At 39.3% G+C, this 18,287-nt stretch overlaps 1 protein-coding gene across 3 annotated transcripts in view; it reads left to right on the top strand.

Annotated features, from left to right (window-relative positions):
• The first annotated feature begins 6,121 nt into the window (after positions 1-6,121).
• CDS2 (CDP-diacylglycerol synthase 2) overlaps positions 6,122-18,287 on the top strand; it is a 69,203-nt gene continuing 57,037 nt past the window's right edge. The window contains exon 1 of one of the 3 annotated variants that reach the window (XM_031950626.1): positions 6,122-6,267. Coding sequence is in view for 2 of the 3 variants with exons in the window: in XM_012539933.3 (XP_012395387.1) it covers positions 7,086-7,148 (63 nt within the window). In the remaining variant the exon portion in view is untranslated. Of the gene's footprint in view, positions 6,268-6,741; positions 7,149-18,287 lie in introns of those variants that run through there. The other 2 variants (XM_012539933.3, XM_012539934.3) reach the window with 2 other exon arrangements.

Raw genomic sequence — 18,287 nt, 5'->3', positions numbered from 1 at the left:
AATTGAGAGGATGCCCATCAACTGGAAAATGGCTAAACAAGTTGGGATGGAATACTAATGTGCTATGAAGAAATGATGATAGTTTTAAAAAAGCCTGGAAACATATATAAACTAAAGTAAAAGTGAAGTGCGAAGGACCAGTAGAACATTGTACATAGTAATAGCAATAAAACCACTCCTGATTTAGCTACTCTGATTTTATAATGATCCAAGATAGTTCTGAAGGTTTTATAATGCAAAACTCTTTATCAACTTCTAGAGAGAAGTGATGAACTCTACAGATTGAAGTTTTTTATTTTTTATTACTTTTTTCCCCCTCAACATGGCTAATGTAGAAATGTACAATTGATATCATATTGCTTGCCTTTTTAATAGGTGGAATGTTTAGGAGGAAGAGAGAGAATTAACTCAAAATTAAAAAAAAAAAAGAATGTTAAGTTCATTTTAAAAATAAGAAAAGGTGAAAATGAAGTATAGAAATAATATAATAATGAAACTTGACAAGACTAGTATAAAGATATAAATGAGTTAAAAGACTAATTTATTTGAACATTCCTGATAAATCTGGAAGATATAGATGTTTTGCATTTTATAAGGTTGCTTGGTATAATTTTCTCCCAACTCAGAGAGAAGTTGAGGCTTCTTCCTTTTTATCCCAGTTTTTCCCTTCTCACTAGGTCACCCAGCAGGAAGAAGTCAACCTAAGAAAAGAGCATATGGTTAATTCGTGCTTTTTCAAAGCACCTCATTCTAAATTATAAAGCCACAGCCAATTAAAAATTCTTCTATGGTAAGCAGACCAGAACCAGTTATAGAATTTCTTCTCCAAAGTCCCAAAACAGAGTTATCTGTTTCCTAACAGTAGAATATATGCTCCGAATTCAGGGACTATTTTCACTTTTGTCTATATATCTCCAGTTCTTAGCACATACAACTGAGTCTATTTGAAAGGCCAAGGCACCCAAGGCCAAGAATAGTGGAGTATTTTCTGTTTTCTTTCTCTCTAACCTCATCAGTTCTCATAAGCTCAATTACCAACTCCATGCAGATTATTGACAGATAAGAATATCTAGTCCCAGTTTCTCTCTGAGCTTCAGTCAGTCCCTCATCACCAGCTATAAATGGAACATTTCAAACTGGTTCTCTCTGAGACATCAACCTCAAAATGTCTGAAACTGAATTCATATTTTATTTTTTATTGTTTTCAGCTTATTAAAAAAATAAAAAATGACAGAAAAGGAAAATAAAACAAAATGAACTTTGTCATGTGCCCAGCAGAACTGGGGAGGATTCAAAATAATAAATTAATAGCTCAAGAAAGGATATATAATATAGTAGAATATAGAGAATATAATAGAAGAAATTATATTCATGAGTCTCCATCTTTTCTTTGCTTCCTTGTAGGTTGTTCTTTTGTTCTCTGCTTTGCACTTTTTTTCACTTTATTCTTTCTTCCTCTTAAGCAAAAATACACACACACACACACACATACACACACAGCCATACACTCCCACTCACAACCACCTACTCACCCACAAATTCACACACATATACACATATCTATACATACACAGGGCAACATGCATACATATCTACATATTCTCAGGTACATATATGCACTTAACTCATATGTAAGCATGCATCTAAAACAATATTAATATGGCTGACATATAATATAGATTTATCTTTGAATCTTTTAAGTTTCACTTTGTCTAAGATCAATGATTACTAGCTGTACTTACTCATTTTCTCTCCAAATCCCTCCCTCTTCCAAACCTCACTATTTTTGTTGAAAGTGTCAGTCTTATAGATTTATAAACTCGACATTATTCTTGACTCCCATTCTTCATTACATGTATCTATCAAAAAAATCTTAAAATTTTTACCACTACAATTCTCTCATGAGCCTGCTCTCTATTTATACAGTTACCTCCTTATCTAGAGGCAGCTGGTGGTACAGTGGATAGAGCGGCTGGGCCTGGAATCAGGAAGATCCGAATTCTAATCCAAGTGGAGACAATTATTAGCTGTGTAATTCTTGGCACTATGTTTACCTTACTTTCATAATCTGTAACATGGAGATGATAACACTTCCCAGAATTGTGAAGATCAAATGAGATAATATGTGTAAAGCACGTGGCACATAGTGAGTACTATATATATGGTAGCTATTATTATTAGTTGTATGATGTTGGGCAAGCCACTTAAATGCCTCAGTTTTCTCATGTGCCTTCTAAATGTTCTCCACTTCTGGTTATGAAGCCACAGCCAATCAAATTTCCTTTGTGGAGCAGACTGGAATCATAAGCACTGATATTAAAATTTTCTGAAAGTGACTCTATTATTCAGCTATTAAAGCTTGCTGGTAGGTTGATTGGTTGATGTTCTTTATTCTCAAAGACCAAAAGGACATCATCATGGTACAGAAGATAGAGCTCTGTCCTTGGAATCAGTAAGGAGTCTTTCTAAATTCAAATCTGGTCTCAGATGCTGTGTGACCCTAAGCAAGTCACTTAGTCCTGTTTGTTTCAGTTCATCTGTAAAAATAAGATGTTTATAGTTTGCTACTGCTCCATCATTTAGTTTTTAGTTATCCACAACCTGGCTTCAACCTCTTTTTCAGGTCTCATTGGACTTTTCTTCTCTTCTACTCTGCCAAATTGGCTGCCTTATCTCTTCTTGATAGCCCACCTCACATTTCCATGCCTTTACAGTGGCTATCTCCCAAACCTGGAGTGCATTCTCTTCTTACCTCTACTTCAGAGTCCCTCTTCCATTAAGCAGTAGGTAAGCTCAACTACTATATTCTACTTGAAAGTCTTCCTTATCCTTTTTAATCATTACCAGTGGCTGGCTTTCTCTCCCTAAATACTTACCTTGTATTTAACTACTTTGTATTTATTTCTACTTATTCACTACATGTTGATGCCATATATAAATCCAGTGTGTATTTGTTAACTTCCACATTAGAAGCTCTCCATATAAGCTCCTTAAAATATCTACTTTGTATTTGTTTCTATTTGCCATATATAAATCCAGCATGTATTTGTTGATCTCCCATTAGAAGCTCTCCATGTAATCTCCTTTGGAGAAGGGATTATTTCACCCTTTGCATTCTGTATCTGAAACTCTTAGCAGAGTGCCTAGCATAGTAGGTATTCAATAAATACTTGTGGATGGACTCGTTCCTAAAATTTCCCTCCTTCCAAATTTTTGAGTTGTAGCTTAGGAAGAAGCAGAAGAATTAACTGACTTCCAATTAAGTTGTAGACATGATACTAAAACACTTAAAGTCAGAGTGATGAGTGGTGACAAATGACTAGTATTTGGAACACAGAACAGCATCTGAAGGATAATATTTCTTGCATGCCATTCTAGCTCATGTCTCTGCATCTTTGCTACATGAGATCCTCCAGGAGTAAAAGGTAAGTCTTCCTTAACTTTGCTTTTTGCAATCATTAGCTTCCTTTAAAACTCAGTTTATCAGCAGTCACCAAAACCATTTAGTATTGGCTAAGAAATAGACTAGTTGATCAGTGGAATAGGTTAGGTTCACAGGACAAAACAGTCAATAACTTTAATAATCTAAACCCAAAGACAAACCTAAAGAGCCCAGCTATTGGGATAAGAATTCACTATTTGATAAAAACTGCTGGGAAAATTGGAAATTAGTATGGAAGAAACTAGGCATTGACCTACACTTAATACCGTACACCAAAGGAAGGTCAAAATGGGCATAAAGAATGAGATTATAAATAAATTAGAAAAACATAGGATAATTTACCCCTCACACCTGTGGAGGAGGAAGGAATTTGTGACCAAAGAAGAACTAGAGATCATTATTGATCACAAAATAGAAAATTTTGATTAAATCAAGTTAAAAAGTTGTTGTACAAACAAAACTAACGCAGACAAGATTAGAAGGGAAGCAATAAACTGGGAAAACATTTTTACAGTCAAAGGTTCTGATAAAGGCCTCATTTCCAAAATATATAGAGAACTGACTCTAATATATAAGAAATCAAGCCATTCTCCAATTGATAAATGGTCAAAGAATATGAACAGACAATTTTCAGATGAAGAAATTCAAACTATTTCTAGTCATGAAAAGATGCTCCAAGTCATTATTGATCAGAGAAATGCAAATTAAGACAACTATGAGGTACCACTACATACTTCTCAGACTGGCTAAGATGATAGGAAAAGATAATGACGAATGTTGGAAGGGATGTGGGAAAACTGGGATACTGATACATTGTTGATGGAGTTGTGAATGGATCCAACCATTCTAGAGAGCAATTTGGAACTATGCTCAAAAAGTTATCAAACTGTGCAGTGTTACTACTGGGCTTATATCCCAAAGAGATCTTAAAGAAAGGAAAGGGACCTGTATATGCAAAAATGTGTGGCAGCCCTCTTTGTAGTGGCTAGAAACTTGAAACTGAGTGGATGCCCCTCAATTGGAGAATGGCTGAATAAATTGTGGTAAATTAATGTTATGGAATATTATTGTTTGGTAAGAAATGACCAGCAGGATGAATACAGTGAGACCTGGAGAGATTTATATGAACTGATGGGGAGTGAAATGAGCAGGACCAGATCATTGTACATGGCAACAAGACCATATGATGATCAAATCTGATGGACAGGCTGTCTTCAACAATGAGATAATCCAAATTACTTCCAATTGTTAAGTAATGAAGAGAACCAGCAAAAAACTATGAGAAATGAGTGTGGACCACAACATAGCATTTCCACTGTTATTGTTTTATTTTCCTTCTCAGGTTATTTTTACATTCTTTCTAAATCTGTTTTTTTTTTGTGCAGCAAGATAACTGTATAAATATGTATACATATATTGTATTTAATATATACTTTTAACATATTTAACACGTATTGGTCTACCTGCCATCTAGGGGAGGGAGTGTGGGGAAGAAAGGGAAAAGTTGGAACAGAAGGTTTTGCAAAGGTCAATGCTGAAAAATTACCTATGCATAGATCTTGTAAATAAAAAGCTATAATAAAAAATTAATAAAAAAAAAACTCAGTTTAGCAAGAATACCAGAGTACTTAGCTATTTCCTTCTCCAGCTTATTTTACAAATGCAGAAAGTAAGGTAAATAGGATTAAATGACTTGCCCAGAGTCACGTCATCCTGTTTGCCTCAGTTTCCTCACCTGTAAAATGAGCTGGAAAAGGAAATGGAAAACTTTTTGCCAAGAAAACCCCAAATGCGGTCACGAAGTTAGACACAACTAAACAAAATCAATAGTGCTTGATATCCATGAAAAAAAATAAAACTGCAAATTTTTTGTCTAAACTTAGGAAAATGATGGGGAAATTTTAATAGTTAAATTCAGAAGCGTTTCGTCTCTCTCTATATTTTTAAACCCTTAGGAGCTGATACTTAAAACATTCAGCAGTAAATCAGAAGCCCAAAGTGCGTAGAAATGAAATTTCAGATGACATTTTGTCCGCTCTCTTGCTCCCGCCCAGAAGAGGGAAGGCAAGTCCCACTCCCCTTTCCTCCCTTATTTCCCTCCTCCCCCCTTCAAGTTTCGGGCTCCGCCTCTCTAGGAGAGGAGCGGGGAGCAGAAATGAGCGGTTTTCCCTTTCTTTCCGCCGGGACTCGGGCTTAGTTAAGCATGCGGATCACAATCATTCCCCCGCTTACTTTCCAAGAGCCTCGGGCTTAACAAACATCCCCGGCAGGAGGATGAACTAGAGAAAACCGTGAGGGGGGGAGGGGAAAAGGCAAAGGCGGGCTGGGGGATGGGCGGCCCTACATTACCATCAAAGCCAGCCGCCGTAACCGGCGCGGGAAAAGCTGACCTAGCCGTTACGTCACCCAGCCCCCGGCTGGGAACCGACGTGGTCGGTCCGCAGCCGTCCTTCCCTCCCAAGGGAGAGCAGAGGCGGCCTATCGGCCGCCGGAAGCCGGCATGGCACATTCCCCCCGCAGCCATCCCGCCATGGCACACTCCCCCCGCAGCCATCCCGCGGGGGGGAGGGCCCATTTCGTCGAAGCTCCCAGTCGTATAGCCCCGCGGCGCGCGCCCCCTCGCCCCGCCCACCTCGCGACACTCCCCGGGCCGTTGGGGAACGGTCCTCTTATACGTACGTAAGCGGTGTGGCCCCGCCCCTCCATCTTCATCCTCCTCCTGGACTCTTCTGTTTTATGCACCCGTCCACCCTCTCAAATCGGGAACACTTATTTATTGAACGATAAACGCAACTCTATGCTGGGGATAGAGAGACCAAAATGAAGTAATTCCAGCCCTCTAGTAGTTTACATTCTATTGTTTTCACACTCGGGAGTTCTCAACTTGGGCTCGGGGAACTTCTTTCCTTCAACATTTTGATGACTATTTCAGTACAACTGGTTTCTTTTTTACTCCTAAGCCTTTGAAAATAAGATTTTGAGAAGGGAATCATGGGCTTCACCAGCCAGTTAAAGGAGGTCCGTGGCGCAAGCAAAGTTTAGGAAGGCCAGCTCTCGGAGCTGGGCGTCCAGTGAAAGCAGCTATCGGGGCTGGGAAGCGGCACACAACCGGAGTGATAGGCGGCCAGCGGGCCCGCGCTGGTTTGCGCACTCTCGCGCCTGCCCGCCTGCTCCCGCGCTCTGCCTCCGTGGGCTCCCTCTAGAGCGGAGGAGGGTAATCGGCAGGCTCGCGTAGGGCCTGGGTTAAGGAGGGGGTGCGGCCCGGGGCGGAGCCGATCCGGGGAGGTGGAGGGGGCTGGTGTCTTGCGTCTCGGATCTGGGCGGAGCGGGTACAAAATCGGCTTCCCAGAGACCCTAAGCGGGCTGCTGTCTGTCTGTCTGAGGGGCTATCGTCGCGTGAGGTTCACTGGCGTAGCTTCTCCTTTGGGCTTCATCTCTGCCTCGCTTCGCTTCTCGTTTGCACCTGGGAGGGGGTATCGGGCGAATCCGAGCCCCGCCGGAGGAAGCAGCGCTCCAGCTCAGCTGGGGGCGGCGGCGGGGGCTCGGCCGAGGGCCGGGCTGTGAGGGAGGCAGAGGCCCAGAGGCTTCTGCTGCGCTGCCCAAATAGCCCGTCCTTGGAGAGAAGGCGGGGGCCTAAGGGAGAATGACGGAACTGAGGCAGAGGGTGGCCCACGAACCAGACGGGCGGCCAGAGGCAGAGGACAAGGTAAAGCAGTGAGGGGGGCCGGCGGCTGCCCTCGTGCCCTTTCCGCTCTACGCGGGGCCGGAAGGATGCTTCCCCCCCTCTCCTCCCCTCCCCCGCAGCTGCTGCGGGGGGGCAGGGGCTGCGCTGGCCGGGGACTCAGCCCCGCTGGGCGCGCTTGGTGGGCGGCGGGTCGTGGTGGAGAGTGTCCCCCGGGGGGGCTGCCTTCCCGCTCCCGTCCGGACTCCTTTCTGGGCCCCATCTCCGGGGCCTCCCTTATCTGCTAGGGCAGGAGGTGGGATCTGGAGGACTCCTCCGCACTCCGCGTCTCTGAGGCATGGGGAGCTCCCGCTCGGGAGAGCTTGCTAGGAAGGGACTGATGCCCTGGGAGGCGGACAAAGGTGATCCCCTTGTAACAGTGACAGGGAAGGGCTCCTGCGGTCGCTTCTCGCTCGGAAGCGTCCCGGGCACCCCGCGGACCTCCACCGTAGAACCGGTGTAGTGGAAGCGCATCTGCAGCTCCCTAAGCACTCCGGTCCGGGCAGGTGGGTGAGCGAGCTTTTGGAGAGAGAAGCCACGGCCTGAGGCAACGGAGGCTCGCGGCCGCTCCGCTGCGCTGCCGGCCGCTCGGCCCCAAGTCGGTGAAAGTGTCCCCGCTGGCGCCCCACGCGCGAGTCCCTTTTGTCGTTGTCACCGCCCTCTTGGGAGCCAGAGGCCGGCTTGTGCGCTTGGGACACGCATTTGTATCCCAGATAAATGCCCGTCCGGGGTTAGTCTTGTTGGGGAGGGAAGGCGTGTCCAGCCTCAGGAAAGAGACTCGCTGAGGCGCGCAGCGCAGTGTGTGCGGGAGGAGAAGCGAGATAAATGCGCGGGGGTTACGGGGAGAAAAATGACCGGAGCTTCTTAGGTAAAACGGGTCTCAGAGGCAGGCCTCAGGGAAGTCGGGGCCTTGGGTGGCAAGGCCGTCCTTCAGGCTCGGCAGCCGGACGCGGAGAAGGAAGGCCACTGTTCGGAGGAATGATGACTAGGCCAGGGTGAGTTAAGTGGAAAGGTGGTAAGAGCAGTAACGGGAGATCTACTTGGAGACAAGGTCTCGGAGGTGGAGGGTCTTGCCGGGGGGGCAGTTTTGGGCAGGTTGTTGTGTAGGAAGCTGGGTTTTAAGAAGGAGATTTGGCAGTGCTGCGTAGCTTGTTTGGAGAGCAAGGACAACAACACAGGCGGCATGAGTAGGTTGATGGCATCAGAAAAAAGGGAGAGGGCTTAGTACGTACTGAAGATGGATCAACCAGGCTTAGGTTGGCCTGGACGGGGAAGAAGAAAATGACGACTTTTGTAATTCTGGGGCGGCACTAATGATAGAGGTAGAACATTGATGAGAGTACTGGTTTGGGGGGGGAATGATGGTGGCAAGATCGGTTTTAAGCAACAGGTTCGGGAAAACAGGACATCCAAGTGAAGCTATGTGGGACTAAGTCTTGGAGAGAGACTGGGACTGGAGATTGGGGAGTCACTTGTTTACTTGAAGCTATGCAAGTAGATGAGATGAGAGTAGGAAAATGAAAAAAAGAATGCACTTGGGAGCAGAAGAGAGAGAAAGTGTGTTACATAGAAAAGCAGCAGTCTGTTGAAAGAAGGGCTGGGCTGGGCTGGGTTGGATGGCAGTGAGTCTGATTCTTGGGAAGAATTGGTTTTGGAATCAGATTCCTAAAAAAGGGAGACCTCAGAAATTGAGGAACAGTCTTTTTGTATTTCTATTGTCAGACATCTATTTAAACACTTCCTTACTATTTTGTGAGGCAGCCTTTCCTTTATAATTGTTAGTAAGCTGCACATTGTGGTGTAGGCCTGTGGGAAAACATAGAAGAAGACCATTTCCTTTACAGAAGCTAATCCTCCAAATTTTTGATGATTACTTTTCTCTCCTGTTACTATTTTTTGTCTCAGGCTAAACAACCCCAATTCAGCCAACCAGTTACTTGTATGATGTGATCTGAGTACTGATTGTCCATTTCTCTGAAGTATTTTTGTGTTCTTCAGTGTCTAAAAATAAAGTTGCATTTTGTAGTTCTAAGAGTCACATTTTTTAAAAATAACGTGACCCTTAGAACTACAAAATGCAACTTAAAATCCAGATGTGGTCTAAATAGGGAAAGATATTGTTCAATAATCACAATGGAATCTTGTCGTCTCCATATTTGTCATTCAATTTTGTTACTGTTGCATTTGTGATTTGCAGTTGAAGAAGTTTTGGTTTGCCAGAACTTGCCTGAAGTTCCCTTTCCATATTTTTTAAAAATTAAGAACTCTCATTATATGTGGAAGATCATTGTTATAAAGATTTTACTTATAAAATGATGAGAAAATAGACATATAGGTCAGTAGTTAATGATTGATCTCTTGATCACCATTTCAAGCAGCTAAATAGTGCTTTGGATTAATTGTAGGTAACAAACAAATATAAAATTGCATTTTCATTATAGGGGAAATATGTTAAGGCATAGCCCATTATTACACAGATATGCCATTAGCCTTGGAGTAAGGAAGCCCTGAGTTCAACTCTGGCCTCAGTGGAATCCTTGGGAAAGTCACTTAAGGTTTGTTTGCCTCAAATTCTTCATCTGTGAAATAGGATCACAGTTATACCTACCTGCAGGGTTTTTATGAGGATCAGATGAGAATATTTAAAAATGCAGTGTCTGGCACCTAGTGAGCTCTATCTACATATTAGCTATTAAAAATAACAATAACATAAATTGTATATATTATGTTTTTGTCCTTCATTCTTTTGGTATTTTTCATTTCTTAAGATATTGTATAATATGGTGTTTCCATTCTTTTAAGATATATTCTCTTAAGTAGAGATTTCCTTTTTTGTCTATTGCAGATTCAACAATTCTTCTTGACTGTCTTCTAAATGGAAATTTCAGATTCTCTCTCTCTCTCTCTCTCTCTCTCTCTCTCTCTCTCTCTCTCTCTGTGTGTGTGTGTGTATTTATATTATTACATTGATAACTGGGGTCTAAATGTGGTGGTTTTCTTTATAAAGTTATATTAACGTTTCTATCATTTATTTCATTTTAGATCTGTTTGTTATTAGACTGCACGTTTAACTGGAGAACTCCTTGTATGGTGTAGTTAATTTGGTTCACGTGCAAGTGTTTTCTGTAGAAATGTTTTTGTTACTGTGATTTATTTTCTTTTGCGCTTTTATGAAATATTTCTACTGTTTGTAGTCCTTATAGTCCTATAGTATTTTACAAATGAGTTTTTTTAGTTTAAAATAAGTTGTTTCCCTTGGTTTTCATGGTTTTCTTCCTTAGCAAATAGATCAAATATTTGCTAGTTAAGGTAATTTCTTTTGGGAGTCTTATTGTGGCCACTGCTTTTTATATCAGTGAAATTTTTTGTGAGAAATGGGGATAACCAAAGTCAGGCTTTTTCCAGCATCGATAGCTTGTTTGAATAAGTCAGGTTGATTATTTTTGCTACACCTAGGGACAAGTAGATGACTCAAAGCTAGCGAGGCCTGGAATCTGGAAGACCCACCTTTCTGAGTTAAAACTAATCTCAAACATTATGTGATTCTAGGCAAGTCACTTAACCCCATTTGCTTCAGTTCCTCATCTGTAAAATGAATTGGAGAAGGAAATGGCAAACCACTCCAGTATCTTTGCCAAGAAAACTCCAGAAGAATTGGACAGGATTGAAATGACTGAACAACAACAATATACCTAGTCTGTGGTCTGAGTGCATATGGAATTATTTTAAGAAAACTTCAGTATTAGTAACCAAATTGTTGTCTTTAAAGATAGCAGGGTTTTTTTTTTTTTTTTATTAACATACTCAAATTTACCTTCTCTTTTAGAAAAAACAGTATTTATGAAAATATAGCTTCTGAAATATTATGTTTTCTGGGTTTTTTTTTTTTTTTTTGTTGTTGTTGTTGTTATTCTGTTTTCCTAAGCCTTTCTCCTCCCTCCCCCCCACCTTTGGCCCCCTTTGAAAAATTGAGTGTCCAAGTGTGTCGGAAAAGCTACAATTAATTTCATGGAAGTTCTTTTTTTTTTTTTTAAACTTATGTTCATTATGAGCACTGAAAGACAAAAAGACCAAGTGTGCCATGAAATAATTTTTTCTTAATGCTTATGGGGAACAAACATTTTTTGTCTGTTATGTTCCTGGCACTATGCTAAGCACTTTACAAATATTATCTCCTTTGGTTTCTCCTACAACCCTAAGAGGTAGGTGCTATTATTATCCCAATTTTACAGTTGAGGAAATAGGCAAACAGGGGTTTAAGCAGATAGCAATTAAATGATTTGGGCAGGATCATCCGATTAGTAAGTACCTTGGGCCATATTTGAACTCGGGTTTTCCTGAGTCAAGTGAAGAACTCTTTCTACTGTGCTACCCAGATGCCTCTATTGCAGGTACTTAATAACAAACCTGTACCTCTTCATTTAATTACAACTTTCTTTGTTGTTTCATTCATCACATTTAGAATAGCTATACTTAATTTTATACTTAAAGTCTAAACATATTGTAGTTTTTAACACCCTTAGCTTCTTTCCCCATATTTCTAATACTATTAATAAAGAAGGGGGGGCTGTACAGGTCCTTTCCTTGTTTAATGGACTACCATGGTTAATTCATTACATAATAGCCAGCCCAGGTGGGATGTTCTTAGCTGTACTTGTTCCTTAGGTAGCAGATTCAGTCGATGGCTTGACTGCTTAGAGTCTTTCCAGCAATGATGTAACTGGTGAGAACTTATGACTCCACTAACACTAAGAAACCAGGGTCAGTTCTGTATCTGGTTATGATAAGGTCTCCTTATTCCATTTTGTTGAATATTGCGTAATAGGCAGTGCCCAGTAATTGTAAGTAGTAAACACATATATAAAACTGTTTATATTATGATGCAAATATGTTACGTCAAGTTCATTTTTTTACACAGATATATCCACTAATCAGATCGTGTCTCCTGAAGCATAAGAGCTGTATCCAATAAAAGCTTGCTCTAAAATAGACAATACCATGGATGTGTTAATTTAGATACTCAGAAATTTTTTTTTAGTTTCTAAATTATTGATCAGAGAAGGGAATAGAGGATGAAGGCAAGGAGTTAAGCATAAGGTAGACTTTTTAAAAATAGTAATGGGTTCATTTTTGTTATTTTGTTGTAAACCTAAAGTAGAAATCTCTCCCTTTTCCCAGTTTTATCTATTTCATAATTTGTCCAGATTTTCATCTAGATATTGACTTTTCTTATAAAAGGAGGCTTTTTTCTTAAAAAAAAAAAATTTAAACATTCACCCTTGCAAAATCTTGTGTTCCAAATTTTTCTCTCTCCCTCTTCTCCTCTCTTCCATAGACAGCAAATCTAGGTTAAACATGTACAATTTTTCTAAACATATTTCCACATTTATCATACTGCATAAGAAAAATCAGATCAAAAGGGAAAAAAATGAGAAAGAAAAAAAAAAACCCAAGCAAACAGCAACAACAAAAAAAAGGGAAAATACTATGTTGTGAGTCACATTCAGTCCCCACAGTCCTCTCTCTCAATGTAGACAGCTCTTTATCTCAAGACTATTGGAATTGGCCTGAATCATATCATTATTGAAAAGAGCCACGTTCATCACTGTTGATCATCACATACATAATCTTGTTCCTGTGTACAATGTTCTTTTGGTTCTACTCACTTCACTTAGTATCAGTTCCTATAAATTTCTCCAGGTTTTTCTGAAATCATCTTGCTGAATAATTTCTTATGGAATAATAATATTCTATTACATTCATATTCAGCCATTCTCCAACTGATGGACATCCACTCAGTTTCCAGTTCCTTGCCACTACAAAAGGAACTGCTACAAATATTTTTGCAAATGTGGGTTCTTTCCCCTTTTATGATTTCTTTGGCATACAAGCCTAGTAGAGACACTGCTGGATCACAGTATGATAACCCTTTGGGCATAATTCCAAACTGCTCTCTAGAATGGTTGGATCAATTCACAACCACCAACAATGCATCAGTGTCTCAATTTTCCCACATACTCTCCAACATTTATCATCTTTCCCTGTCATCTTAGCCAATCTGAGAAGTGTGTAGTGATACCCCAGAGTTGTCTTAATCTTTATTTCTCTGATTAATAAAGATTTAGAGCAAGAAGAAAGCTTTTAAAAGAGAGATTGACTCATATCTTATAATAAGGTTTACAGGATACTTTCTTATAACTTTCAGTATTATAATAAGTCAGTGGATTTATGATCTCATTAGTGTTCATACTCCTTTCCAGTGTTTCAGGTCACAGCCAGTTTGTCTTTTGCCCATCCTGTAAGACACTTGCCAGTATTTTGTTCTAAATCTGCTGTAGTGGAGGCCTACCCAACAACATGTTGGGAGACCTTTCTCAGCCACTTACTTTCTCTTTCTCTCTTTCATATCAGGATTAAATGACTTGTCCAGGGTCACATAACCAGGAAGTGTCAGACTGGATTTAAATTTGGGTCTTCCTGACTCTAGCTACTGTGCTACCTAGCTATGCCCGTTCTCTTGATGTTGTCAGTAATTGGGGAGTGTAAATGCTGTTATTGGATTATCCCTCATCTTTGCTGTTTGGCCTTTTTTTTTTTGTGGGGTGGGGGTCTGTATGTGTGAGGGGATGGGGGTGAGGGGGGTCATGGATTCTCTGATAACATGCTTTATACTACTTCTCTTGCCTACTTCCTCCTTTTGTTATGTGTTGAAGCCTCCTCATGCCTACCTTAGGACTCTTGACTATTAACTTTGGGTGATCAGCATTAGGTCTTTAGAGCAGTCATATTCTGTGACTCAAAGCTATTTGAAATTATTGAATAATTATTGTTGTTAAAAAGGAGGAGGAGCCTTTCAGGGAGTGGGTTGGGGTTATGAAGAAAAAAACTGTATAAATAGAGTAAATATTCCTTTTTTATAGATGAGACTATAGAAACTGAGGCCCAGAGATGGATTACTTGCCCATGGTTTTACATAATTAAGAAATGTTGGAACCAATTTTTGAATTCTAATTTGTCCGGATTTGTAGCTCATTGATATATCAAAATTCCTTTCTGAGTAGATGCTGATTAAAAAAAAAAAAAAAAAAAGAGGGAGGATTCAGAGAATCACTTTATATCAGCTATATATAAGAGCTGGAAATTTATGAAAGATGACTTTAGACATAGCTGTTTAACTTCTCTGCCAAACACTCTTCCAAATAAGTCAGCCATTATTTATTTAAAACTAGTTTGGAATATGTGTTTGTGTTCATACACTTCAGAGACATTTATAGCATTCAGAATCTTAGGGTTAAGCTTTTACGGTCTGTTTTTACTTTCCTTTTTAAAAAGGCCAGTTTCTAATAAAGGAATTGTTCTAGGAATAAAACTTAGGATCTCAACATCTCACAGTGCTCATAGCACTTGCCAGACCAAACGAAAACATAACTTTCATCAGTAACAAATGAAATATGTTATGAAATATATATTTCAAAAGGCTGTTATTTTCAACTTCTATAACTGGATAGTTGTTTTTTCAGGCTTGGTATTGATCTACTTCAATAACTAATTGGATTGTTCTTTATTATTATTGGTATTTTAGATTTTTTTTTTTTTACATTTAGTTTATTAATGGCAGCCTAAGAATTTTTGTTATAAAAAGTTTCTAAATTCCTGCTCAGAGATTCAGGTGCCAAAAATTAGTGGAGGCTGAAGGAACTTTAGAGATTATCTAGCCCAGTCCCTTCATTTTACATATGAGTAAGTTAAGGGCCAATGAAGGGAAGTGGCTTTCCCAAGGTCATTTGGCTGATTGTCATCTTATTGGTCAGTCTCATGGTTTCAAAACATGTTTGCTTTACTCTTGTTTGCTATTTAACTTTTTAAAAAGGAGTATAAAAAAAGTATCACTGCCTTTCTAGATTAGTAAAAACCAAGATGAATTTATACTTATCAGCTGTGATTTTTTAAATATTAAAAAAGTAGATTAAATTCTAAATGCATTGTAGAAAAATCTTTATGAGGAAGTTCAAAGTTTAAGTTCAAAGACATATAATAGACACTTTTTAAAAAAAAAATTGCTATCTACTGTGTGTAAATTGGTGTGCCTACCTAGGTTCTATGGATGATACAAAATGTAAAAGATGAATAGCTGAAGGCTACTCATACTATGGGAAATGATGCATGTTTACAAATTGCTCTATAAAAATCCGTGGAGAGAGAAATTTTTACGTTGAATTTAATAATCCATGTTTTTATTGCATAAGGTATAATTGTAGTGTAGTAAGTAGTATTGTATTTTAACTTAAACTGATTTTGAATTTTGCCTTTGTCATGTCTTAATTGTATGATATTGGACAAATAACTTCCTTTTTTTCTGATCTTCATTTTTTCTGTCTGTAAAATGGGTGGGTTGGATTAAATGATTTCTTAAATTCTCTTCCAATTCTAAATCTTTGATGCTGTGGCTTTAGTATTTGCCAAGTGTTTCCCTCATAATGACACTGGGAGGAAGCAATCAGTAAGTATTCCATTGTGTACATCAGAGGGGCTGAAATTTCCCAAGGGTTACTCGAAGGGTAGGAACCCACTCTAACTGGTATTTATTTCAGGGTAAGTGCTCTTTAAAGTACTCCACAAACTGTCTCTTTAGTAAGACAACCTGTTTGAAAGACCTTTTAAATTTCATGAATAATGTGCTCCGAATTTCTCTACTTTTTTTTTTTCTGAAATTTTCTAATATCTTGAGTCAGCCCTTAACTTCTGCAGAAGTTGTGGTAATTAATGTCTCCTCCAGCAGTCCATCTTTCATATTATATTAGTGACAGTAAATTTTAGACAAAAAGCATTTACAAAATACATTTTTTTTATGGCTTTTAAAAAGCCATTTAAAAGAAAGCCAGTAAAAGGAATACTTTTAAGTATCTCTATTCATTAGATAGCATTGAAACAACTTAATCTAACTGTTAGAAATAATAAGCACGTTTTATTCATTTAAAATTTTTGAGGAATGGGGAAAATATCTCTCAAACTCTTCTTTCTTTCAACTAGCTTAAAAAGAAGGAGCTCAGGCAAGGAGGGAGGAACAGAGGGAGAGAAATAGAGAGATTTCGGTTGACTTTGCTTTTTGCTTACCATTTCACTTCATTAACACATGAGTTTAGACTCTGGAGTGAACATGACTTGGAGGATATGCATTTACTGTACCCTCATTTGGTCTCCTTTCCTCGTGCCTTTCATGTGTTAGGGTAAGCCTCTAGCCAAGCTGTGTGGGATTCTACAATCTCTTCTAAATCATACTCACAATTCATTCATTCTGAGCTGGTGAGGACACCTTTAGTAATTTTAGTGTTTTTGGGTCATCAAGAAGGTCCCTTCTTTGTTTTCTTTGACTTTCAATCATGCTTATGTGCCAAGGCCTTCAAGATTATTTTCTCTCCAATCAGCATTATTCTTGCTAGCTGTCTTTATTATTTTTTTAAAACCTTTACTCTTTTACTTAAATAGATGTCCGGCTTTCCTTCAATTCATATGTTTTCAAAGCAATTACTTGAGATCTCTCTTTGCTTTTGGATACAAACTTCCTTCTTTTAAAAAGATCTTAGTCTCTTTTTAGCTACAACTGTATAAACATTTTTTGTAAAGGATTTTTAAGAGTAATTTTGGCCATATGCAGTTATTATTTTAATGCCCGACATCATTATTGATCAAATTCCTCAAGGTACATAATTTTATATGTTCTTGGTTGGGGGGGGGGGGAATTCTATGGGAAAGGAATCCTACAAATGTTATTTCAACAATGCAAGCATTCACCTATAATTTTTTGTTTAAACTTTCTGTAGGCAGGTTGCCTTGTGTATCAGAGAGAGTGCTGGATTTGGAATCCTAGACCAAGGAGTGAAAATCTGCTGTGCTTCACTACTACTGTTTCATCTTGTGCAATCCTCTTTACTTTTCTTAAACTAGATTTTCCATGTGGTAAATTAAAAGCGGACTAGATATCTTCTGAAGTTCTGTCCAACTTTGAGCCATTCTTTTTTTGGGCTTTGGTTTCCTCATCTATAAAATGAGAGGATTATATAAAGGGATTTCCAAGGTCCCTTTTAGAGGTAAAATTTTATCCTATTCCATGGTATGGTTTATTTTAAAGTAGAATTTTTGGATAACTAAACCATCTTTCTTTTCTATTTGAGCAACTAATAAAGTAAATCTGATATTGTACATTCATCACCTGTTTTAAATCTGGGAGGCAGAATGGCTAAATGCAGAGGGTGTCAGCAGATTTCTTAGATACAACTAACCAGGGGGTCCTTGTGATTTCACTGGTAATGCCTGGTGCTGTTTATGGCTCCCAAAATCCTTTGGGAATGACATAGCAATATTCAGAATGCTGGCTCTAAGAAGAACATCTTACATTTGTTATTGGGCCAAGCATACCTACTGAGATTACATCCTCAATTAATTACTTGTGTGAATCACATCAGAAGAAATAGTGCATCTTCTCTAGTCAGCACTTTTAGGAAGAAACTTTTTTTGAGAGACTTTGGTTTTGTGTTGGGCCTTCTTTTTGATTGAGAAGTCAGAGGAGACAGCTGGGTTTTGGTGATCTATACAGAGACTGTCATTAATCTTCTCATTTTAGAGAGGAGGAGGTAGATGCCCATGGTAGTGAAGTGGCTGTCTCATTGTTATACAAACTACTAAGTCGGAACCCTTGGATTCTGACCAAGATAGTCAAGCCCTGGAGTCATTGCTCTTTCTCTTGTGCCAAACTGTTGCTTAATATGGAGGGTTCCACAGGCTTGTAGGACTAAGGGCTATTACAAAGAAGGATTCCATTGGTTCTGTATTGGAGGCCCCCAGAATACATGAAAGAATGAGTGGGTGGAAAAGCATCATTAAGTGATTACTGTGTGCAAAGAACAGTTTTGATTTATATTTACAAGATGTACATTCTTGCTGAAACTTTGGGTTAGGGTCAGTATAGGGAATAGCCCTTCCCAGCCCTATGAGATTATATAGCTCCTTGATACTTGATGGATCTGTAAGCTCTGTGGTTGATGGATCTTTGAGCTCTGCCTATGCTATATTCTCCATTTTTTCTTGTTTGGTGTGACTTCTTACTCAAGCTTGTAGTGATAATGA

The sequence above is a fragment of the Sarcophilus harrisii genome, chromosome 2 (genome assembly GCF_902635505.1).
Source record: "Sarcophilus harrisii chromosome 2, mSarHar1.11, whole genome shotgun sequence".
Lineage (NCBI taxonomy): Eukaryota > Metazoa > Chordata > Mammalia > Dasyuromorphia > Dasyuridae > Sarcophilus > Sarcophilus harrisii.
Note: the sequence above shows the minus strand (reverse complement) of the source record. Positions and strands in the feature narration are given on the sequence as shown.